Source organism: Nannospalax galili, unplaced genomic scaffold, assembly GCF_000622305.1.
Source record: "Nannospalax galili isolate Female #2095 unplaced genomic scaffold, S.galili_v1.0 scaffold1224, whole genome shotgun sequence".
Lineage (NCBI taxonomy): Eukaryota > Metazoa > Chordata > Mammalia > Rodentia > Spalacidae > Nannospalax > Nannospalax galili.
Window position 1 is genome coordinate 498,433 of NW_008351701.1, and position 24,285 is coordinate 522,717.

Consider the following 24,285-nt stretch of genomic DNA (forward strand, 5'->3'; position numbering starts at 1 on the left):
AAAAATAATTCCTCATCAGAATTCCTTATGCCTTGTCACTTTGCCTTTGTCATGGTTCATAGAAAATGAGAACCTTGGGGAAACAAAAACAAAAAACATGACCTGAAACAGTCTATATGAGCAGGAAGAAACAGATAAAACCAGTTAGCAAATACAGTCTCCTGGACCAAAGTACAGTTTATACATGTCTAAATGGTGACTGACCAGCTATAACAATAAGGATCACAGGGTTGGGTGGTATGTGCCTTTAATCCCAGCATTCAGGAGCCAGAGATAGGTGGATATCCAAGAGCCAGCCTGGTCTATATAGAATTCCAGGCCAGCCAGGCCTATATGATGAGACTCGGCCAAAAAAAAAAAAAAAAAAAAAAAAAAAAAAAAAAAAAAGTAAATAAGGGGCTGGAGAGATGGCTCAGTGGTTAAGCACACTGGCTATTCTTGCAGAGGACCTGAGTTCAGTTCCCAGCACCCACATGGCAGCTAACAACCATCTATAACTCCAGTTCCAGGGGATCTGAAGCCCACTTCTATCCTCTTAAGAGCATTGCCTGACATGGGTGCCCTTACATAACACTCATACACATTAAGAAAAAAAAAAAAACAAGTAAATAATAAATCAAAAAATAAATTGTGAACTCCCAGGGAAATGCTGAGAAAGGTTTGATTTGGGTTGGGGGCAGGGGATAGAGGAAAGGATGTTGGTTGGTTACTCTGTAAGCTAATTAAAACATTATTTTTGAAAAGGGAGTTTGAACTCTGCATGTATAGATCATGCTTCTCCCAGAAGACATGGGTTATTAAACAAAAGTCTCAGTGCCAAGTGTGGGAAACCTCCCTACAGGTTATTGGTCAGAGGCCCCAAGATAATGTAAGCTATTGCCATTGCTCCTAGCTGCTCACCGTAACTAAGATGGTAAAACTCTGTTGCTGAAAACACATTTTGGTTGCAGAACATGGAGAAATCAAGCAGGAACTGACTGGAAGCTTCCTCCCTGATGACTAGCTTCCATAATGTGGAAAGGTGCTATGCAGGCTGCTGGGAAAGAAAAGTCATCAGTGATATTACCCAGCAGTGAATGCTGAATGCTGCAATACCAACTGCCAGGTAAGACTGACCACTGGTGCCATAGTGGCACAAAGAGTATGGGGATAACTAACTGCTTTCTGATTGGATTAGAGGCCTGGTCCACTGGAGGGAATTCATGCCTGGTACTTTAAACCTGGGTGAAAGCCTGTGGTTAGGGAGGTGACAGACCCTAAGGGAGAATCTATTACTGTTGTTTTGCAGTACACTCAATACACATAAATACTACTTTTTAATATTTTATTTACTATTTTTATGTGTATGCATGTATTGCCTACATGTAGGTAAGTGCACCCCTATCGTGCAATGCCTGTGGAGGACAGAAGAGGCTGTGAGATCCCCTGAGACTGGAGTTACAGACAGTTGTTAGCTGCCATGTGGGTGCTGGGATTCAAACCCAGGTCTGCAAGAACAACCAGTGTTCTTAACCTCTGAGCCATCTTTCCAGCCCCCTAAAATATTATTTTTAAAAAAGAAAACAGAGGGGCTTGAGAGAACACTGGTTGTTCTTGCAGAAGACCCGGGTTTGAATCCCAGCACCCACATGGCAGCTAACAACTGTCTGTAACTGCAGTCCCAGGGGATCCGACAGCCTCTTCTGTCCTCTGCAGGCATTGCACGACACGGGTGTACTTACCTACATGCAGACAATACACGAATACACATAAAATAAAATATTAAAAAAAACAACCAAAAAAAAAAAGAAAACAGAAGTTCTCAACTACCATACAGTCTTCCCTCTGTATATGTAGTAACTTACAGATATGTGTAAACATATGTTGTGCTTATCTGTAAAAGGGACTTTGGCTATAGGTTTGGCCAATTATATATATTTTTTTAACCTACCAAATATCTAAGATATTTGATAGTTGTGTAAGACTTGGAGGCAGTTTATTATGCAGAACTGTTTGGGGTACTGCATGAAATTCAGCACCCTTGGCTTCTGTCTACCAGATACCACTGTACTTCCCAGTCATTGTGACCATCAAAAACACTTTTAGCTGGTGTGCTGCTGCATGCCTATAATCCCAGCACTCTGGAAGCTGAGGCAGAAGGATTGCTGAGTTGGTGACCAACCTCTGGGCTACACAGCAGTATGTGCTCTTACCCATCACATCTCCAGCTATTCTACCCTCCCTTTTTGAGCCAGGGTCTCACTGTGGAGACCTGGCTGGTCTAGAACTCTCTATGTAGACCAGGGTGGCCTTGAACTCACAGAGATCCATCTGCCTCTGTTTTCCAGTGCTAGGATTAAAGGTGTGTGTCACCATGCTCAGTGCTTTGCTTTTGTTTATTCAGACAGTCTATAACCAGTCTCATTTTCCTGCTTCAGCCTCTCAAGTGCTGGGATTATAGGGATGAGCCATTACAAACAGCTTTCAATTTTCATCTCCTGTCTCCCCCCAGAGTTGGGAACACAGTTGGGTACCACCATACTAATCATCTCTATGTATTCAAGAGCATCTAGAAAATTTTTTGGTTTTTTGTTTTTGTTTTGTTTTTTTGAAACAGGGTCTCCCTGTAGCCACAGCTGGCCTGGAACTATGTAGACTAGGCTGCCCCTGGATCTCAGAGATTCCCCTGTCTCTGCTTCCCAGTGTTGGGATAAAAGACATGAGCCACCAGGCCTGGCTTAGAAGTATTTTCATGATCTAAATAATCGCTAAGTAGAAAATCATTCTGGGAGGTGATTAGTACATTTAGTAGTTTTTCTAAGGTTTCAACTTGAGAAAAATCTGGATTGGGACAACAGTTTCTCCATAGGCTAAAAGACAAAACAAAAGAGAAAACGTGCTCAGATTCATTTAACCCACCTTTCAAATGCAAGTCTCCATGGTGAATAAAATTTGAGGCAGCCTATTAAAGATGTCTTAGCTTCCCGCCGAAGCCTTTTTTGGTTCTGCTACATACATGCTTTTATCTGGTGAGAAATATTGTGGTGACCAGTTAAAGATGTCTCTTTTTTTATTATAATATAAAGCTCTAAGATACAGGCACTCTGGCTAACCCTTCTGAGCATGCACACAAAGAAAAATCTGGATGTCCAGGGCCTTTGAAATAGAAAAACTTCTTTTGGGGGTTTGGGGGTAGAGAGGGTCTCATTATGTGGTTCTGGACTGGAATTCCATATATAGACCAAGCTGGCTTTGAACACATAGAGTTCCACCTGCCTCAGTGACTGCTGGAGTGAAAGGTGTGCATGATGCCAGACTTGAAAAGAAATTTCCATTGTAGTGTGTACTTGTAATCTCCAGCACGAAGGAGGGTGTCATGTTTGTCAGTAAAGCAACAGGATATCAAGTTTGAGGCCAGCTTTGCTACATGGAGAGACCCTGTCTCCAAACAACTCCCCTGACCCCCACAAAAACACCTACCAAAACCCTCAAACCAAACCACTCTCAATTTAATCAGGGTACTAGTGATAGTCACTAAAGAGGTAAAGACAGTAGATAGAGGAGGGTTGAAGCACTTTAATTACAGAAGAGTAAACGATAGTATAAAACCGTTAACAGCACACCCAGTGGCTGCTGTTCTCCATATCTCAGCTCATCTTCTCCTACTTCCGTCCCTGTGTACCCCTGGGTAAAAAGCAGGGTATCTGTAGTTGTCCCTGTCATTATCAGGCAATAGGAGGGAGATGTAGCTAGGGGCCACAATGATCTTGGCCATCCATCCAAAATTCTGTTTCTATACAACTTCATCAGGTGAAATATTCTTTCCTGCTCAAAAAGAATGGTCCCAAAGCCTGGAGCTGAACCTGGCTATTCCATCAGATGGACCAGGAGTTCAGAGCCTCAAGAGCCACAGGCTGCATGACTGGAGACAGTCTGGAGATGGCATTATTCAAGATTCAGCCAAACCTGGGATTGAGGTGGGTTTAAAAGTGACTAGGCAATGCCTAGTGGTCCAGAATTGTGCCCCAATCCAGGCAATGAAATGCATGCATATGCACAAATACACATGCACAAACACACACAAAAACACACACAGAGAGCAAATAACATTACTGAAAGGACCTGGGGGCATTAAATACGAAATGGCAGAGTTTTTAAAAAGTGGAAGTATTTGATTCTTTGATTCTCCTCAGTGCCTTGCAGTCACAGGAGTGTAGCTGTGGGGTGGCCCCAGGAGAAGTAGGTTGCCAATGGCCCTACAAGTCCCATGTGTGCTGAAGTTCCCATGCCAACCACCTTACTCTTCAGCCCAGTGGTTGCCTCCCATGTGGCCATTCACCCAGGTGGCACCATTGCTGGAGTTACTGCCAGAGAGGTTTTTTGTGCAGGGGGTTTCATCTTCCTCCGAGCTGCTCTCCACATCACTGCGATCATCCTTAGACACCTGGGTGGGAAAGGACCGAAGGCATTTAAGTTAACCCACTACTTCTCTTGATAGACTCAGAAGGCAGATTAAGCTCCCAGAGCCCTGATTTGCACACAATTTCCAATCTATACTACGTTTACACGGCAGCTGACACAAAAATATTTGGACCGTTGGCTACTATTGAGAATATGCTTCGCCTGCTTTCTGTTTTTTTTTCTTGTCATCTTTGATTCTGTTCTCTATGGCATAGAAGCTACTTTGACAGAGAGGTTTATTCTTCAGGACCAGCCTAAGAAAACTGAGAACGATCCACTGAGTCCAGGTTAGGTGTAAAGAAACTCCGATAGTCTTCCCCTCTTCACATCAGAGAACAGGCAAGGCTAACATGAACAATGTGCAAGGCTGTCATCACTGCTTCTGTCTTCTGGCTGATGTGAGCGCTGCATTCAGTCATGCTGGTTATCCTGAGTTTTGCCTTATTCCCCTAACTAATCCATAACGGGCCCTTTTTAGCAGTTCTATTACTGGGCTCAACTTTCTATGACATCATTTCCTAATATTCTCCACTTTTTAAAATAGCAGGAAATTTCAGCATACCCAAGACATACAATACCTAAAAATAAGAATGGATTGGCAGTCAGTATGAAAAGAATCCCATTCTCAATCGTGCTGTCATCTGTGAGTTTTTACCTCTTACCTGTGCTTTTTCCTTTGTATTTTTAAATGAAAGGTTTGGATTAGAGCTAACTATCCTGTATATCAAACAAAGTGTTTCAAATTCTCTGTATTGGACCATGAAAGTAAAGGATAAAAACCAGTGAGATCTGTGTTAGATGTCGGACCTCTGCAACTAAAAGATGGCAGATCTATGCAGTTTTTTTTTTTTGTTTTTTTTTTTTTTTCCGGAGCTGAGGACGGAACCCAGGGCCTTGTGCTTGCTAGGCAAGTGCTCTACCACTGAGCTAAATCCCCAACCCTCTATGCAGTTTTTAAAAAGAGTATTGGTGGGGGCTGGAGAGATGGCTCAGCAGTTAAGCACACTGACTGCTCTTGCAGAGGACCCGGGTTCGATTCCCAGCACCCACGTGGCAGCTATGAACCATCCTTAACTCCAGTTCCAGGGGAATCCAATGCCCTCTTCTGATCTCTGCGGCATTGTGTGACATGGTGCACTCACATACATGCAGGCCATACATTCATACACTAAAATAAAAAATTTTTTTAAGCATTGGTGGCGGCAAGGAACAAAGCTACAATTGTCGCAAAGGGTGTAGGCATTTGCTTTCAATCAGTTCTGGGATTCCAGTTCACTGTAGCTGTTGACCTCTGAATTCAGATGACTGATTGCCTAATCTTTGGGAAATTTTCACCAGAGGGCAGAATGTCTCTAAAAAGATTTTTTAAAAAGAAAAAGAACAGACTCAGTCCTTGCCTTAAAGAGTCTGGTAACTTCAGCTCCAGTCAACAGCACTCCCACAGATTAGAGAGGGTGTGTTCCAAGACAAATGAGAACAGAAAAGACAGTAGGAAGGAAGAGAATCACATTCAGACAGACATGCTTCTCTGAACACTAGAAGCATAGGTACACTTACATGCAAAAGATGAAACTGTCCAGCTCCCACCAGGCATAGAGAAAAGGAGGAAGGTGAGGAAAGAGTGGAGGGTACAGAGTCTGGGTCTAATACTTCCTCCGTAGGCCACCTAGTCAGGAAAAGAAGAGTAGGAAGAGCAGAGATATCTAGTAGCCACAAGATGCATAGGCACACAAAGCAAGCTTTGAAACTAATCATAGCTATGGACAATAACAAAGCCAGGCATGGTGGTGCACGCCTTTCATCCCAGCACTTGGCAGGCAGAGGCAGGTGGATCTCTAAGTACAAGGCCAGCCTGGTCTACATAGTGAGTTCCAGGTGAGCCCCAATACAGGGAGACCCTGTCTCAAAAAGCCAAAAAAAAAAAAAAAAATCAAGAAATCATAGATACCTGGGTTACCTGCTTTGTGCAGAATGAAGATGTCCTCTAATGGAGCCCTCCCACCTGAATGCTGCACAACTGACAGCACTTTGGCCAGTCACAATGTGACTACTTTAGAACTTGCAAATTTCAATGGTAAGGCAGATCTGTGTGAGTTCCAGGCCAGCTGGGATTACAGGGAGACCCTGCCTCAAAAAGAAAAAAAGAAAAAAAAGGAAGGAAGGAGGGAGAGAGGGAAGGGAGGGAGGGAGGGAGGGAGGGAGGAAGGAAGGAAGGAAGGAAGGAAGGAAGGAAGGAAGGAAGGAAAGAAAAGCAAGCAAGCTTCATCCCTACCTTTCCCCGGATCAAAGCTTTAAAAGCAATCCGTGCTATCAGGTAAGACCAGATGACATGCAGAACCTGTAGGATCAGGAGAAGGCCATTGAAGAGCCACCAGGAGGGATAAGGCCCAATCATTTCCCAGCTCTCAAAGAGGGTTGTGTTCAGAATCCTAGGAGACAAATGTCAGATTCTAGAGTCACAGCTAGGCAGACAGGGACGAAGCCAACTCCTCTGGGGATGTGGAACCTTCTGTCTCTCCCCCATACTTTTTTACATCAGTTGCAATACCAGGCTATTCTTTCATAGGAAAAAAAAATAAAGGGAGGTACCTATGGTAGTTTTGCCCTCTTAGGACAAGAAGAAGAGATGAAATCTTAGGAACTGATGGGTCTTATGTTACTACATATCTTACATCATTAATTGCTTCAAATATTCAGCTTCACAAAATAGGAACAGTAGGCCTATAATCCTAGGAATGTCTTTAGACATGCAGGACAGACAGTAAATGGTAGTCCCATAGACCAAGCAAAACCTCCAACCAGAATCATTAACTTTGTACTAATGGTAGTGAGTATAGAAGGGAAATGTGTTCATGTGATGGTCAGGACAGGGAGGGCACAGAACAGAACAAAGCAAGAAGTTGGAGACCTTTGTACTCAGTGCAACAGATAGCAAAGGAGCACAGTGAGGACGTCTGGCAGCCATAAGCAAGCAAAGCCAGAACCAAATGACTTCCAGCTCTAAATCTAGGTAACGCCTCACTAGAAATGGCCCTCTGAGAGTCCACAAAAGGGTTAGCTCAGGTCAAGAAAAAAGCAGGGCAATAAGGTTCTTACGTGTTATACTGGCAAAAACAGAAAAACTGAATTGACAAAAAGGTATTATTAGGTACATACCTACCACAGTTCCATAGCCCTAAGCACTTACCAGAATGGATAGATTCCTAGACGAGTGACCATAAAAACTACACTGAAGATCACAAAAAGGGAGTCACATAGCCGCTGATATTTGGCATAATTGGCCAGCTTGGCAGCCTGGATAAAGAAGATAAAAATTGAGTTGGGGACAGAGTCAGTTCTCACATGGAGGGAACAGGAGAGATGAGGAGAGAGCTAGGTTCTTACTTCCAGGAAGAAGTCTGAAGAATCATGGAGACACATGACCAGAGTTCCCACTCTAACCATGTTGTTGATGTAGGAGAAGGTGATAAGCCCAATGGTGGCCAAGTGATGCACAAACATGATCAGGAAGTCCTAGGAAGAAAGGGAAATAGAGTGGGGGTGAAGGTGAGGCTGCAGAAATGCCGGCTACCCCAAAGCTCTGCTTTACTCTCTGAGGCTCTTAGTCCTTATGCTCCATTCTACTAGCATTTCAACTCAACACTCCCTGCATTAGTGACCAACAGCAGTCTAGGTTACTACAGCCAAGAACATGGACATCAAGCTGACACTCAGGAGCAACCTCCCAGATGGTAGTGGGACACAGAAGCATTAAATGTTCCTAAGATTTTAACAAAAGATTTCAATCAAAGGGACCTAATTTAAAAAAAAAAAGGTTTGTGGAGGGGTAAAGATAAACTTCCAGAAGGTTTCAGAGAAATGCTTATTAGCTAAACAAGCCCCCTTATTGCAAATACTTCCAGCTTTCAGACTGAAGCCTCTACTTTTATCTGGGGTTCACATGCCAGGGTTAAAATTAAGGAAATCTTTTTTTTTTTTTTTTTTAATTTTTTTTTTTTTTTTTTTTGGTCTTTTTGAGACAGGGTCTCCCTGTAGCCCCAGCTGTCCTGGATTCACTGTGGAGACCAGGCTGGCCTTGAACTCACAGAGATCTGCCTACCTCTGCCTCCCAAGTGCTGGGATTAAAGGTGTGCGCCACCACACCTGGCTATTTTTATTTTTTATGTGTATGAGTATATTGTCTGCATGTATGTGAGCGCACCCGTGTCGTGCAAAGCCGCAGAGGTCAGAAGAGGGCTTCAGATTCCCCTGGAACTGGAGTTAAGGACGGTTCATAGCCGCCATGTGGGTGCTGGGAATTGAACCTGGGTCCTCTGCAAAAGCAGTCAGTGCTCTTAACTGCTGAGCCATCTCTCTAGCCCCAAAATTGAGGAAATCTTTATATAACTTAGTTATTAGATGTTTAAATGTGAAATGTCCCCCATAGGCTCATATTTTGGATGCATTTTACTCAGATGGTGACACTATAATGGCAGGCTATGGAACTTTTAGAAATGGTAGGGCCCTATTGGCAGAAGCCCCTACTGAGGGGCGCCTTGAAGGTTATGCCGCACCCTCAGCTCTGGGGCACTGTCTCTGTTACCTGGTCCCAGTGCTGTCTATGGCTTCCACCAATGCTCCGACTGCCATGAACTGAGCTACTCCTTGCCATGATGGGGTGAAACCCTCTGAAACTGTGTGCCAAAATAAATCTTCCATCCTTTAAACTGTTTCTGTTAGGTATTATGGTCACAGAGAAACAAGAGTAACTGGTACTCAGCCCAGGGAGGGCTAGATGGGTGGGAGAAGGCAGGCGGATTTTAAAATTCTGTCCTTTCTGTTCTGGTTTTATAAAACGTAAATCATTTCTGACTATCACTCTGTGGGAAAGCCAATTCACTTCTGAAACTTTGTTTCCTAAAATCAAGCCTTTTTCTGAGTTAGGCCTTGATACCCTCAAGGTCTAATTTCCTGAGCTATAGACCATGAGAGAGAAGTAAGGAAAAGAACATGCTTCCTAGCTGGCTAACTGTTCTTGCCCTGGGCTGCCCTGACTATTATAAATATACTTCATCACCAGTTATGTCTCATTTCTAGGAACATCACAAAGAGCAATACTAGTCCTTTGGCACCCACTTCTCTTCAATTTCATGATCCCAGTCAGGAAAGAGACTGTGTCATAATGGCAGTAGTGGGGGCTGCAAGAAAGGGGTTGAGGGGCTGGTGTCCTTACCTTTCTTTTAATGTCTATAAATTGAGAAAACATAAGAGACCAATAGAAGGCCAATTCCATGATATAATAGTGATAAAGCTCTCTTGAGAGAGGCTAGAAAAAAGAAAACAGAAGTTAGAACACTAGCAAGTCAAAGGGGCATTCCATCTCTGCAACTCTGTCTTGAAATACCAATACCCCAAATTATTTGGCTCTTTCTTCTCCATTATTTCCCAAGATCTGTAATAGCTAAAAGACTTTGGATTGGTGTGGAGACTTAAACCGCTTCCCTTTGTCCCTTTTACACATGCATCTTTAGCTCCTATCTTTTAGAGATGAGGTATGGTTAACATATACTATACCACATCAAACTGGTATATCTGGATTTCTGGACTAACTATACTTAGGCCTTCCCTTCTTCCACACCTTTGGCATTTCCCTGATACTTTTTTTAGTAGACTAGAACCCAGATGCCCTTAAGAGGATTCTAAGTAGCTCTTGACTTAAAAAACAAACAAACAAAAAATCACTAGTAATAATCGGATATATAGAGATTAGAAATGCATGTGCAAACATCTTAATGTCAATTGCATTGAAAATGAATTTTTTCTATATGAAACTGTATTTTAATAATGAAATGGAGATCTTTTTTAAAGGTTAAAACTTCATTTAACTTTATGTCTTATAGGGTTTATATTGAGTACAATACTGTATAACTGTACTAATTCAACTGTAAACCTAAAAATTTACAGCCGATTCTGAAAAAGATGCATCTTAGCTCAGAAAATTGTTATTGAATATGTCAATGCTGTTGTAATGAAATGCTTCTTATAAGTATGTGGTTATTAAATAAATAATTAACAACAACAACAACAAAAACTGAAAACCCAGGATATCTGAACCAGAAAGCACCTTTTAAATTCTAGCAAGCTATTTTTCTTTCCACTACAACTGGGATGCACATAAGGGGAACCTGGAACAAAAGCTCACTAGGTAATTCTGTTAAGGGGGGCCACAGATAGAGAAATGTGATTATATGAATCCAAAGGATTAACTCAAAAGATCAAGGACTATGCTACCTGTCCTGGGATGACAATGCATTCTTACCCACCTTACCTTACATACAGACAAGGTCTGTCTTGAAACAGCTCAGATCCTACCTGATATGGATAACTATGCCAGCACTGTCGGGTGTCCCAGAACCAAGGTGACTAAGGAAAAAACAGAAAGTCCAGGTTAGCCTTTAGTCACCTTGGTTGTGCCTCTATCACTCTTTTCTCAAAGCTAGTGGCAAAAGAAAGAAGGAAGCTAGGTATACACTAGTAACTGTAATCCCAACATGTGGGAGGCTTAGGCAGGCAGGAATATCAAGTTTGAGGCTATTGTGGATCACAAAGCAAGTTCAGGCCAGTCAGGGCTACATAGCAAGAGTCTGTCTCAAAAAAACCAAACCAAGCCAAATACACACCAATAAACACAAACAACCAACCAAAGAAGCAGCAGCCGAGGAATGAATCCTTTCTGGATGGTGGGTTTTTTGTTTTGTTTTGTTTTGTTTTTGTTTTTTGTTGTTGTTGCCAGGGTCTCACTATGTAGCCCTGGCTGGTCTCAAGCCCACCCAGATCCACATGCCTCTGTTTCCCTGAGTGCTAGGATTAAAGGTATGTGCCACCACAATCAACCTCTCTCTCTCTGTTTTTGAGACTGGGTCTTGCTATTTAGCTCAGGCAGGCCTCAAACTCATGGCAATCCTCCTGCCTTGGCCTCCCAAGTGCTGGGATTATCATGATACCCATTAAGAATCATCTTTTGCCAGGTGTGGCAGTGCACGTATGCCTTTGGTCCCAGCACTTGGGAGGCAAAGGCAGGTGGATCTCTGTGAGTTAAGGCCAGCCTGGTCTACATAGGGAGTCCCAGGAGAGTGATCTGGGCCTATATGGAGACCCTATCTCAAAAAGATAAAAAAAAAAACAAAACAAAGAAAAGAATCATTTTTCTTGGGGCTAGAGAGATGGGGTTTAGCAGTTAAGAGCACTGGCTGCTCTTGCAGAAGACCTGGATTCAATTCCCAGCACCCACCATGGTGACTAACTATAACTCCAGTTCTAGAGGAATCCAACACCTTCTGACCTCCTCAGGCATTGCATGACACAAGTACATTTATACAAATGTAGGCAATAAACTCATACACTAAAATATAATAAAATAGAGCCAGGCGTGGTGGTGCACGCCTTTAATCCCAGGACTTGGGAGGTAGAGGCAGGCAGATCTCTGAGAGTTCAAGGCCAGCCTGGTCTACATAGTGAGTTCCAGGACAGCTGGGGCTACAGGGAGAACCTGTCTCAAAAAGACAAAAAAATAAATAAATAAAATAATAAAATATTTTTTTTAAAAAAAAAGAATTATCTTTCTAGCCAGGCTTGGTGGTGCATGTCTTTAATCCCAGCACTTGGGAGGCAGAGGCAGGTGGATCTCTATGTAGACCAACCTGGTCTACATAGCAAGTTCCAGGCCAGCTGAGGATACTGGGAGACCCTGTTTCCAAAAACAGGATTTTATTTTTATTTTATGTGTATGAATGTTTGCCTGCATGTGTATATTTGCACTATGTGCATGCCCGGTGTCCACAGAAGCCAGAGAGTGCTTCGGATTCCCTAGAACTTAAGTTATAAATGGTTGTGAGCTGTGATGTGGGTGCTGGGAACAGAGAACCCTGGTCCTCTGCAAAAGCAGCCAATGCTCTTAGCTGATGAGCCATCTCTCTAGCCCAAGAATCACCTTTCTTGATAGATATTTTAGGATCAATAAGTGGCTAGATTTTTCTTGTATAAAAACTGTTACAAATAGAAAAACTTAGGGCTGGAGAGATGGCTTAGAGGTTAAGAGCACTGACTGCTCTTGCAGAGGACCCAGGTTCAATCCCCAGCACTCACATGGTGGTTAGCAGCCATCTGTAACTCCAGTCCCAGGGGAGTTGACACCTTCTTCTGACCTCCACAGGCATTACACAGGTGCATTTACACACATGCAGGCAATACATTCATACACATAAAATAATAAAATAATTTAAAAAATAATAAAGCTGGGTGTGGTGACGAACGCCTTTAATCCCAGCACTTGGGAGGCAGAGGTGGGTGGATCTCTGAGTTTGTGGCCAGCCTGGTCTACATAACAAGTTCCAGGCCAGCTGGGGCTACAGGTAGACCCTGGCTCAAAAAGACATAAATAAATAAATAAATAATAAATAAATAAACAAACAAACAAACAAACAGAAAAACTTGCTGGGTGTGGTGACACATACTTTTAATACCAGCACTTGGAAGACAGAGGCAGGCAGATGGATCTCTGTTAGGCCGTGGCCAATCTAGTTTATATAGTGAGTTTCAGGCCAGCCAGGGCTACATAGTGAACCTGTTTCAAAAAAAAAAAGTAAAAGAAAAAGATTATACTTGCAATAAATAAGAGCAGGAAGAATTCTAAAATAGCTTCATGTGCTTATGGAAATCCTCCTGTTTCTGCCTCCTGAGCACTGGGATTATAAGTATGTACCATCATGCCAAGCTCAAAAGAACTTAATTTTTGCAGGCCAGTGAGATGGCTTAGTGGGTAGGCATTTGCCACACAAGCCTGGCAACCTGAGTTCAATCCTCAGAACCCACATAAAAGTGGAAGCAGAGAATTGACTCTATAAAGACGTCCTCTGACCTCAACACGTGCCCAGCGGTACATATTCCACACATACCATCATGTACACATACACACACTAATACATTTTTTAAAAAGAAATCATTTTTGCTAGGTGTAAGGTATGAGCCTATAATCCTACTACTAGTAAGGTCAAGATAGGATTTTGAGTTGGAGGTTAATCTGGGCTGAACATTGAGTTCTGGGCAAGCCTGGACTACATAATGAGCCCTTGTGTCAATAAACCAAAGATTAGCTGGATATGATGGTACATGCTAAGGCAAGAGGACTGCTGAGTTCCAGGCTAGTATGTGCCACAAGTGCTGGGGGTCCCACTGTAGGTCCTCATGTTTGCATGGGAAGTTGTATTACCAACTTAGCTATCTTCTCAGACCCAGAATTTTGTTTTGAGATTGATTTTTATTTATTATTATTATTTTTTTTTATTTTTTTTTTGTCTTTTTGAGACAGGGTCTCCCCTGTAGCCTCAGCTGACCTGGAACTCACTATGTAGACCAGGCTGGCCTTGAACTCACAGAGATCCGCCTGCCTCTGCCTCCTGAGTGCTGGGATTAAAGGTGTGTGCCACCACATCTGGTGATTTTTATTATTTTTAATTATGTGTATATATACATATGTCTGCGATTGTTGAGTGCAGGTGCATGTGGAGGCTAGAAGTGTCAAATCCCCTGGAGCAGGAGTTACAGGTGGTTGTGAGCTGCCTGACACAGGTGCTGGGAACCAAACTCAAGTCCTCCGCCATAACAGTATGCTAGAACATACTTTTTTTCCCCACAGCCATCTAAAATTCCAGTTACAGAGGACCTGATGCCCTCTTTTGGCTTCCAAGGGTATTGCATACATATGGTGCACTTACATGCAGGCAAAATACATATAAAATAAAAATAAATTTAAAAAAATTAAAGATAAATGAAATTCATCAGAAGGGGACAGGGCTGGGAAAATGGCTCAGCAGGTAGGAGTACCTGCTGCACAAGCACATTAAGCTCCAATCCCCCAAACCCACACAAAAATCCATGTAACCAGAGGCAGGAGGATTAGAGACCTGTTGCTTGCCAGAGTCACTCTAGTCTCAGTGAGACCTCATCTCAAGGCAGTGAGGGAAGAGAAATAGAGCAGGACACCCAACTTCCCTCTCTGGCTTCTGTACACCATGGACATGTGTACCTACACATACATGCATGCATACACCACACACACACACACACACACACACACACACACACACACATGAATTTTTTTAAAAACTTGAAATTCTTCAACTCTTAACTGAAAAGTAAGAATAGTCTGTTTTATTCACTTTAAAAGATTATCAAAAAGGTGTGGTGGTGCACACCTTTAGTTCCACACTTGGGAGGCAGAGGCTGGTGGATCTCTGCGAGCTCAACGCCAGCCTGGTCTACATAGTGAGTTCCAGGCCAGCTGGAGCTACAGGGAGACCCTGTCTCCAAAAGATTAAAAAAAAAAAAAAAAAAAAAAAGATTATCAATTTCATTTCCTCCTGGAAGAACAAGAATTTCTTTCTTTTTTTTTTTTTGAGACAAAGTTTCACTGTTTAGACCAGACTGGCTTTGAACTCAGAGATCCACCTGCCTCTGCTGGGATTTAAAGCATGTGCCATCATGCCTGCATAAGCAAGAATTTTAATTATTTTTTTAAAAGATGAAACTCCTTAACTTTATTTTTTTAATATTTTATTAATTTTATGTGTATGAGTGTATTGCTTACATGTATGTGAGTGCACCTGTGTCATGCAATGCCGTAGAGGTCAGAATAGGGATTCGGATTGCCCTGGAACTGGAGTTAAGGATGGTTCGTAGCTACCACGTGGGTGCTGAGAATCGAACTCCGGTCCTCTGCAAGAGCACTCAGTGCTCTTAACCACTGAGTCATCTCTCCAGCCCCATTATTTTATGGGTATATTGCCTACATTTAGGTACACCAGTGTCGTGAAATGTTCATGGAGATCAGAAGAGAGAGCTGATCTCCTGGAACTGGACTTACGGGTGGTTGTTAGCTGCCATGTGAGTGCTGGGAATTGAACCTGGGTCCTCTGCAAGAGCAGCCAGTGCTCTTAACCACTGAGCCATCTCTCTAGTCTCAAGCAAGAATTTTTAAGGTGCTCTGTAAATCATTAAATACAGCTGGGCATGGCAGTGCACGCCTTTAATCCCATCACTCAGGAGGCAGAGGCAGGCAGATCTCTGTGAGTTTGAGGTCAGCCTGGTCTCCACAGTGAATCCAGGCCAGCTGAGGCTATAGGGAGACCCTGTCTCAAAAAGACCAAAAAAAAAAAAAAAAAAAAAAAAAAAAAAGAAAAAAGAAAAAAAAAGAAAAAAAAATCATTAAATACTATTCTTATTTAATTACCTGTATTGTTAACATTGTTTAGGGAAGAAAATAGTAGGGTCAGGTTAGCAAAGTCAAACCCCAGGCAGAATCTAATTTATCAGCATATAAACTGTGGCTATGGGCATCACAGTAAGAAATTTTTTACAAAAATACAGGGTCTTCCTGTAGCTTCAGCTGGCTTGGAACTGGTAATATAGACAAGGCTGGCCTTGATCTCCACCTGCCTCTTCTAGGACTGAAGGCCTGGCCATAGTACAAAAAACTTAAGGAAAATAAATTATCTAGCTGGGAGTGGTGGCAGCATACACCCTCCCAGCAGTCCAGAGGCTAAGGCAGAAGGGTTGTGGCCAACCGTATTTCAAAGAGAAACATAAACATCTAAAGGTATTTAATGCATATCTCTAGAAATCTAGGCATGATTAGAACCCAATAAGGACCAGAGAAAGTTTAGACTCACCAACCAGAGAAATCTAATTCCGTAGCAGAATATACATAAATAAAAAGTGAATCTCCACCTGGATAAGCAAAGAGTAGAGGTTAGATATTGGGACAAACAGTGACCTCCAGAAAGCCACAGAGTCAGTTTTGGGCCTGTTTAAAATGAACTTCCACAAGCAAACACAGTTTTAATCAACTTTTCTTTCCTCTTAGACTCTTTGATGATAGCACCTATTTATTTATTTCTATTTTATGTGTATGAATGTTATGCCTGCATGTGTGTAAGCACACCTGTGTCGTCGTGTAGTGCCCATGGAGGACAGAAGAGGGCATCGGATCTCCTGGAACTGAAGTTACAGACAGTTGTTGGTTGCCATGTGGGTACTGGGATTTGAACCTGGGTATTCTATAAGACTAGACAGTGCTCTTAACTGCTGAGCCATTTCTCCAGTCCCAATAGCATCTAATTTTTAAAAACTGCATGACTCCACAGTGAGTTCCAGGCAGCTGGAGCTACAGGGAGACCCTGTCTCAAAAAGACCTAAAAAAAAAAAAAAAAAAATTTCATGACAGTGACTAATCTGTGCTCTGTTTCTAGAGGATAATAAAAATTCAGTGTGTTAAAATATACTATTTCCCAGAAAAGGGTTACTTCCCACAAAAAAATACAGAACAAACTGATGCTATTTCTAACAAGGTGGGCAGGTCTGTACATATTAACCTACGTAACTGCAGTTACTGGAATTCACTCACAATCTATCTGAAAAGAAGAAACAAAATGGACCCATACCTGGCTTAGTGGCAAGCATGTCTGAGAGAATAAATGTGGGCCCCTTTCCAGCTCTCTTCTGTCCTACCTCGATGAGGACTTTGCCATGTATTCACGTGAACAGACCTGCTTACGAAGCACTAGAACATAAGCTCTCTTTCCATATTTTTCCTTGGTTTTTTAAAATCTCATTTGAGCTTTAGAGTCAGACATATCTAGACCAGATCACTGTTCTACCTAACAATAGAAATAATTTCCCCAAAGAAAACAGTCCAGTTGTATCCCACCCTCCTCGTTCTCTACCTTCCTCTGTACACATACATGCTTTCACAGAATTTAGTGAGTGTTGGGGGCTTGTCCTGATTCCTCCGATGACGAAACCAGCATTGGATTTTTCGGACATCCCAGTCTAGCTGTTTTGACAGGCCCTTCAGCCTTTTCTCATCAGGATACTGTAGATGTATGACCAGAGTTAGAACACCCTTTTTCCACAAACTCCTCACTGAAATCCCTTTACTAGATGAGTAGCAAATGGATGACAACCCCAGGGGCTCAAGTGATGCTTTTATTTTCCAGGTTTTATCCCAAAATCATTTATTATTTGCTTTTAAGTTACGTGAATGTTTTGCTGCATGTAGCAAGCGCAACGCACCTTTTCAATGCCTGCAGAGGCGAGAAAGGGCCTCAGATCCCCTGGAATTGGTGTTATAGACAGTTGTTAGCTGCCAAGTAGTTGCTGTGAACGGAACCCAGGTCCTCTGCAAGAGCAACCAGTGCTTTTAACCTATGAGCCATCTCCAACACTCCCAAAATAATTTTTTAATCAAACTACTTTATTCAGCCATATGTGATGGTGCATGCCTTTAATCTCAGCAGTAGGGAGGCAGAGGCAGGCAGAACTCTATAAGATCAAGACCAGCGTGGTCTACATAGGGAGTTATAGGCCAGCTGGGGCTACAGGGAGACCCTGTCTCAAAAACCAAAACAAAACAAAAAAATGACTTTAGTTTAAGGAAGTCACTCAAACACCAGTCCTAAACCATGCATCTAGGGAACTTGTAGACCATTAGGATGGCCTCTCTGAAGTCAAGGAGCTTCCCTTTCACTATCAATTACATCATAATTCACTTATCCAACACACAAAATAAGCAAAAAAAAAAAAAAAAAAACAAAAAAAAAAAAAAAAAAAAAAAAAAAAAAACAAACCATGATGGAGGTTTTGGTTGTTGCTGGTTTTCCCCGCCCTAGTTTCAACTCCAAAATTATTTAAGTTTTAAAAAAAAAGAAAGAAAGAAAGAAAAAAGGTATTAAAGCCAGGTGTGGTAGTTTAATCCCAGCATACAGGAGGTGGAGGAAGAGGCAGGTGAATTTCTGTGAATTTGAGGCCAGCGTGGTCTACATAACAAGGCCAGCCAGAGATATAACATGAGATCTGTCTCAAAACAACAAAAGGTATTAGAAATACAAATGGGAATGCTGGGCCTGGTGGCGCACGCTTTTAATCCCAGCACTCAGGAGGCAGAGGCAGGTGGAACTCTGTGAGTTCAAGGCCAGCCTGGTCTACATAGTGAGTTCTAGGTCTGCTGGGGCTACAGGGAGACTGTCTCAAAAAAAGACTCCCTCTTCCAAAAAGTGTGTAAAGTATAGGGATCCTGGTCAAAAGATATTTCCCTGAGGGGCTAAGGTTCTCCTTAGAGGAATAGAACAGACCATTCAAACGTGAAAACTCATCTCATCTTAAACAAACCCTTTTTCTAAAAAAAAAGCTTGCTTTATATATATTTTATTTATTATTATCATCATTATTATTATTTTGTCTCTTTGAGACAGGGTCTCCCTGTAGCCCCAGCTGGTCTGGAATGCACTATGTAGACCAGGCTGGCCTCGAAGTCACAAAGATCTGCCTGCCTCTGCCTCCCAAGTGCTGGGATCAAAAGCATGCACTACCACACCCAGCTCTTATTTATTATTTTTGTTTTATATGTATGAGTGTATTGCCTGCACGTAGATAGGTGCACCTATGTCATGCAGTGCTTGCAGAGGTCAGACGGTGTTGGATTCCCTGGGTTGGATCCTCTGGAACTACACTTATGGATGGTTGTTAGCCACTATGTGGGTGTTGGGAATCTAACTCAGGTCCTCTGCAAGGGCAGCCAGTCCTCTTAACCACTGAGCCATCTCTCCAGCCCCAATCTTACCCTTTTTTAAATGCTCTATTTCCCCACCCCATAGAGCAACCTTCATGTTACTTTCTGTCCCTGGTTCTTTGCTTACTTACCTTAGTGACAGATAAGAACACCTTTTCAAGGATAGCATTGGGCTTCACATGACAGGGACCACTGTCGTCTATGCCAACATTGAGTGCACAGGGTTTGGCAATAAATCTGTAACAGAAAATCCATTTCTAAGTATGATTTGCTAAGCATGAAGGAAGGTATCCTGATTAGTGTATTAAAAGGAGGGAAAAGGGGAAACACAACAGTAGGAACCAGAACTTTGCTTTTGATTCTAGATTCTGCCAGTGACTCATTTGTAGAGACCTATTTAAAAATGTTGGTTAGGACTGGAGAGATGACTCAGCAGTTAAGAACACTGGTTATTCTTACAGAAGACCTGGGTTCGAATCCCAGTACCTACATAGCAGCTAACAACTGTCTAGTAACTCCAGTTCTAGGTGATCCAACAGTTTCTTCTGTCCTCGGTGGGCATTGTATGACATGGGTGCATTTATATACATGCGGGCAATACACGCATACACATAAAAATAATAAAAAATTTAAAATAATAAAAATGAAAATGTTGGATTACCAGCTTTCTTCCCATTTCCTCCTGGTTTCTCTTATGATATCTTGAACTTCAGATCAGGCTATTTAAATTACTATTACTGCATATATGAACTTTTTAAATGAAGTTGTTTATCTCTGCAAATCTTAATTTTTCTTTTTTCATTTATAAGAGACAGATATCAGGGCTGGCAAATGGCTCAACAGGTAAGAGTGCTTCCCATGCACACCTAACAACCTGAGTTTGATTCTCTCAACCCCTGATGGATGCTGGGGCTAGAGATGGCTTAGTGGTTAAGAGCACGACTACTTTTGCAGAGGACCCAAGTTTGGTTCCCAGAATCGAGATCTGGTAGCTCAAAACCACCTGTAATTCTAGTTCCAGGAGATCTGACATGTGTACATACACTATAGGCAAACACACATACATACATATAAATAAATAAAAATAAATCCTAGGTCTGGTATGGTGGCTCATGCCTTTAATCACAGTACTTGGATTGGAAGGCAGAGGCAGGCAGTATCTGTGGGTTTGAGGCCTACTTTTGTTGAGACTACAGGGAAACCCTGTCTCAAACGAAAAACAAAGACAAAAACAAAAAACAAAAGCCCAGGGGTTGGAAAGATGGCTCAGCAGTTAAGAACACCTGCTGTTCTTCCAGAGGACACAGATTCAATTCCCAGTGCCTACAGTTCCAGGGGATTCAACACCATCTTCTGGCCTCTGTGGACATTGCACATTTGTGATGCACTTACATATATGTAAGCAAAATACTCATACACATTAAATAATAAAATAAAAAAAAGATTTTTTTTTTTTGGTCTTTTTGAGACAGCTGACCTGACAGTAGCCCCAGCTGACCTGGAACTCCCTATGCAGATCAGGCTGGCCTTTTTTGGTCTTTTTGAGACAGGGTCTCCCTACTGTAGCCCCAGCTGACCTGGAACTCCCTACGCAGACCAGGCTGGCCTTGAACTCACAGAGATCCAGCTACCTCTGCCTCCCAAGTGCTGGGATTAAAGGCATGTGCCACCATGCCCTGCTTTAAAATAAGTATTTAAAAAAAAAACTTGGATGTAGTCAGGTGTGGTGGCTCAGGCCTTTAATCCCAGCACTCAGGAGGCAGAGGTAGGTGAATCTCTGTGAGTTCCAGGCCAGCTGGGGCTATAGGGAGACTTTGTCTCAATAAATAAATAAATAAATAAATAAATAAATAACCTGGATGTAGTGGCATGCACCCATAATCCCAGCATTCTTACTGAGAGATGGGAAGTAGAGACAGAATTAGGTGGAAGCTTGGAGACCAGCTAGCTTTTATTATGTAGTACACAGGATAGAAATAATAAGCGAGACGGGACTGGAGAGTTGGCTCAGCAGTTAAGAGCAATGACTGCTCTTGTAGAAGACTCAGGTTTGCTTTCCAGCACCCACATGGTGGCTGAAAACCATCCTAATTCCAGTTCCAGGGGATCGGACACCCTCTTCTGACCTCTGAGATCACTGCATGACACAGGTGCACTTACACACATACAGGTAATACACTCATACACATAAAATAAAAACAATTAAGTAAAATATTTTTTTTAAAAAGAAAAGAAAGAAGAGAGCCTGCCTCAAACACAAGGTAGGGGACTGGAGAGATGGCTCAGTAGTTAAAGAGCACTGGCTGTTCTTGCAGAGGTCCAGGGTTCACAACCCTGGTGGCTAACAACTGGTCTATAACTCTAGTTCCAGGGGGTCCAATGCCATCTTCTGGTCTCCAATAGCACTGCACAGCAAAGGTGCACTTACATACAAGCAGGCAAAACACTCATACACATTAAATAAAAATTAAAAAACAAAACCAATTGTCCCGTGATACACGCCTTTGATCCCAGTACTCAGGAGGCAGAGGCAGGTGGATCTCTGTGAGTTCAAGGCCTGCTTGGTCTACAAAGCAAGTTCCAGGCCAGCTGGGGCTACAGGGAGACCCTGACTCAAACAAAATAAAACAAACAAAAAACAAGGTGGGGGCTGGGTAGATAGTTCAGTTGTCAAGTCTGATGACCTACAGGGTGGGAGAAGGGAACCAACTCCTGTAAGTTGTCCTTGATTCCCCACATATGTGCTAAGGCATGTGCATGTGCAACCCACACACAAAGTAAAACCCAAGGTGGAAGGAGAGAACTAACTGCTGAAAGTTGTTCTCTGATCTCCACATGTGCACTGGGACATTTGCATGCCATTGTTCACACTCACACTCACATATCACACATGCGCTAATAATACTAATAAATATAGATGATATCAATTTGCTACTCAGTTTATGGTCCATAAAGCAAAGCATTATTAGCAAAATGTTGAGCTCATTTCAGACCTACAAAATCCAACTTTTCATTTTCAAAAGCTCCCTGAGTGATTCAGTGCGTGCCCATTAAATGAGAAACACAGGTCTACTTCACACACACACACACACACACACACACACACACACACACACAAATCTTAGAAGTATTGATTGAGATAAGGTGCATATCTCTTGCCTTAATCCCAGAATTCAGGAGGCAGAGGCAGGTGGATCTCTGTGAGTTCAAGGCCAGCATGGTCTACGTAGGGTGTTCCAGGCCAGCCTACATAGTGAGATGCTGTCTCAAAAAAAAAAAGATAATATGTAAATGTTAACAAAAGATAGTTTTTCCAGGGTTGGGGAGATGGCTCAGTGGTTAAGAGCACTGACTACTCTTGCAGAAGACTTGTGTTCAAATCCCAGCACACACACACACACACAGACACACACAGACACACACACAGACACACACACACACACACACACACACACACACACACACGGCAGAGAACTCTAGTTCCAGGGAATCTAACACCCTCTTCTGTCCTCCAAGGGTACTGCATGACATACATGCACTTACACACATGCAGGCATAACACTCATACACATAAAAATAAACCAGCCAGGCATGGTGGCACACACTTTTAATCCCAGTCCTTGGGAGGCAGAGGCAGGTGGATCTCTGTGTTCAAGGCCAGCCTGGTCTACATAGTAAGTTCCAGGCAGCTGGGACAATAGGGAGACCCTGTCTCAAAAAGACCAAAAAGAAAAATAAATAAATAAAAGACCAAGCCAGTTAGTCAGGCGTGGTGGTGCATGCCTTTACTCTCAGCACTTGGGAGGCAGAGGCAGGTAGATCTCTGTGAGTTCAAGGCCAGCCTGATCTACACAGCAAGTTCCAGGGCAGCTGGGGCTACAGGGAGACCCTGTCTCAGAAAGGACAAAAAAAAAAAAAAAAAAAAAAGACAAAGCCAGCTGTGGTGGCATATTTTTGAGGTCCCAGTACTTGGGAGGCTGAGGGAGGAAGATTGGAGTTTGAGGCCAACCTAGGATACAAAGAAACTCAGTCTCAATTGAGTTCTTGGGGGCTAAGTGGGAGCAGTCTTTCTGAGACAGGTCTCTTTGTTCACTGTCGAATGTTCCAGACTAGCTGGCCTGTAAGCTTCTGAGGATTCCTCTGTTTGTATCTTCCATTCTGTTGTATGAACACTGGGATTATGGTTTGCTACCATGTCCAGCTTTACATGAATTCTGGGGACTCTAAATAAGGCCCTCTAAACAAGCGCTTTACCTGTTGAGCCATCTCCCTAGTCCAAGGTTGATATTTTGTTTTTTCAGTACTGGGGGTTGAACCCAGGGCAAGTGCTCTATCATGGAGCTGCATCCCCAACTGAGCAATTCTTACATATAGAGAGCCTGAACTGTGGTCATCTTTCTGCCTAACCAAACATTATGAACATACTTCAGAACTTTCAGTAGTCCTAAAGAAAAAAAATCAGGAAGCTAGACGGTAGGATGGGTGAAAGAAAACTGTGTGTTTGCCCTCAATTCTAGTTTCACATCTACCACTTGTGAATCATATAAACTTAAAACACTTCATTTCCTGGGTTTCATAGTTTTAACATCTCAAAGAAGGGATTATATGAGATGATTTCTAAGATTTTTGGGTGGGGTGGTGGTGGTCAGGGTTGGGGTCCAAACTCAGGGCCAGGAACATGCTAGGCAGATTCCTTGCCTTCTAAGATATTTCTAAAATTTAAAGCAATATATAGATTCAATGCAATCCCAATAAAAATCCCTGTGACATACTTCCCAGAATTAAAAAAAAAAAATTCTTAAATTCATATGGAAACACAAAAGACCCTGGATAGTCAAAGCAACCCTGAGCACAAACAGCAATGCTGGGGATTATTAGAGCAGATCTCAAAGTATAATATAGAGCTATAGTCATAAAAACAGCATGGTACTGGCACAAAAATAGACACATAGATCAATGGAACATAACTGAAGACCCAAACATGAGTACACCTAATTTCAGCCTCCTGGTATTGACAAGGAGCCAAGAACACACAATGGAGAAAGGCAGCATCTTTAACAAATGGTATGGGCAAAATTGGATCTCCACCTGTAGAAGAATGAAACTGTAACCTTATCTTTTACCCTGCACAAAAGTCAACTCCAAATGGATCCTGCCCTGCACACAAAAACATAGAAATATACCTAGGAGGTATGAGATGGAGGAGGCTTGACCTACTTTCTTGACCTGCATTTGAATCCAGA

General features: G+C 42.4%; 1 protein-coding gene across 4 annotated transcripts in view; it reads right to left on the bottom strand.

Annotated features, from left to right (window-relative positions):
* Positions 1–3,530: 3,530 nt before the first annotated feature.
* The window catches only part of Cers5 (ceramide synthase 5), a 33,301-nt gene continuing 12,546 nt past the window's right edge, over positions 3,531–24,285 (bottom strand). Inside the window, exons 2-11 of one of the 4 annotated variants that reach the window (XM_008848768.3) lie at positions 19,174–19,279; positions 17,217–17,347; positions 16,146–16,203; positions 10,792–10,842; positions 9,653–9,745; positions 7,825–7,953; positions 7,628–7,734; positions 6,713–6,869; positions 5,998–6,106; positions 4,281–4,423 (exon numbers count right to left, since the gene is read on the bottom strand). In XM_008848768.3, coding sequence (XP_008846990.2) covers positions 4,416–4,423; positions 5,998–6,106; positions 6,713–6,869; positions 7,628–7,734; positions 7,825–7,953; positions 9,653–9,745; positions 10,792–10,842; positions 16,146–16,203; positions 17,217–17,347; positions 19,174–19,279 — 949 coding nt within the window. In that variant the 3' untranslated portion in view covers positions 4,281–4,415. Of the gene's footprint in view, positions 4,424–5,997; positions 6,107–6,712; positions 6,870–7,627; positions 7,735–7,824; positions 7,954–9,652; positions 9,746–10,791; positions 10,843–16,145; positions 16,204–17,216; positions 17,348–19,173; positions 19,280–24,285 lie in introns of all 4 variants that reach the window. The other 3 variants (XM_017802089.2, XM_029553884.1, XM_029553883.1) reach the window with 3 other exon arrangements.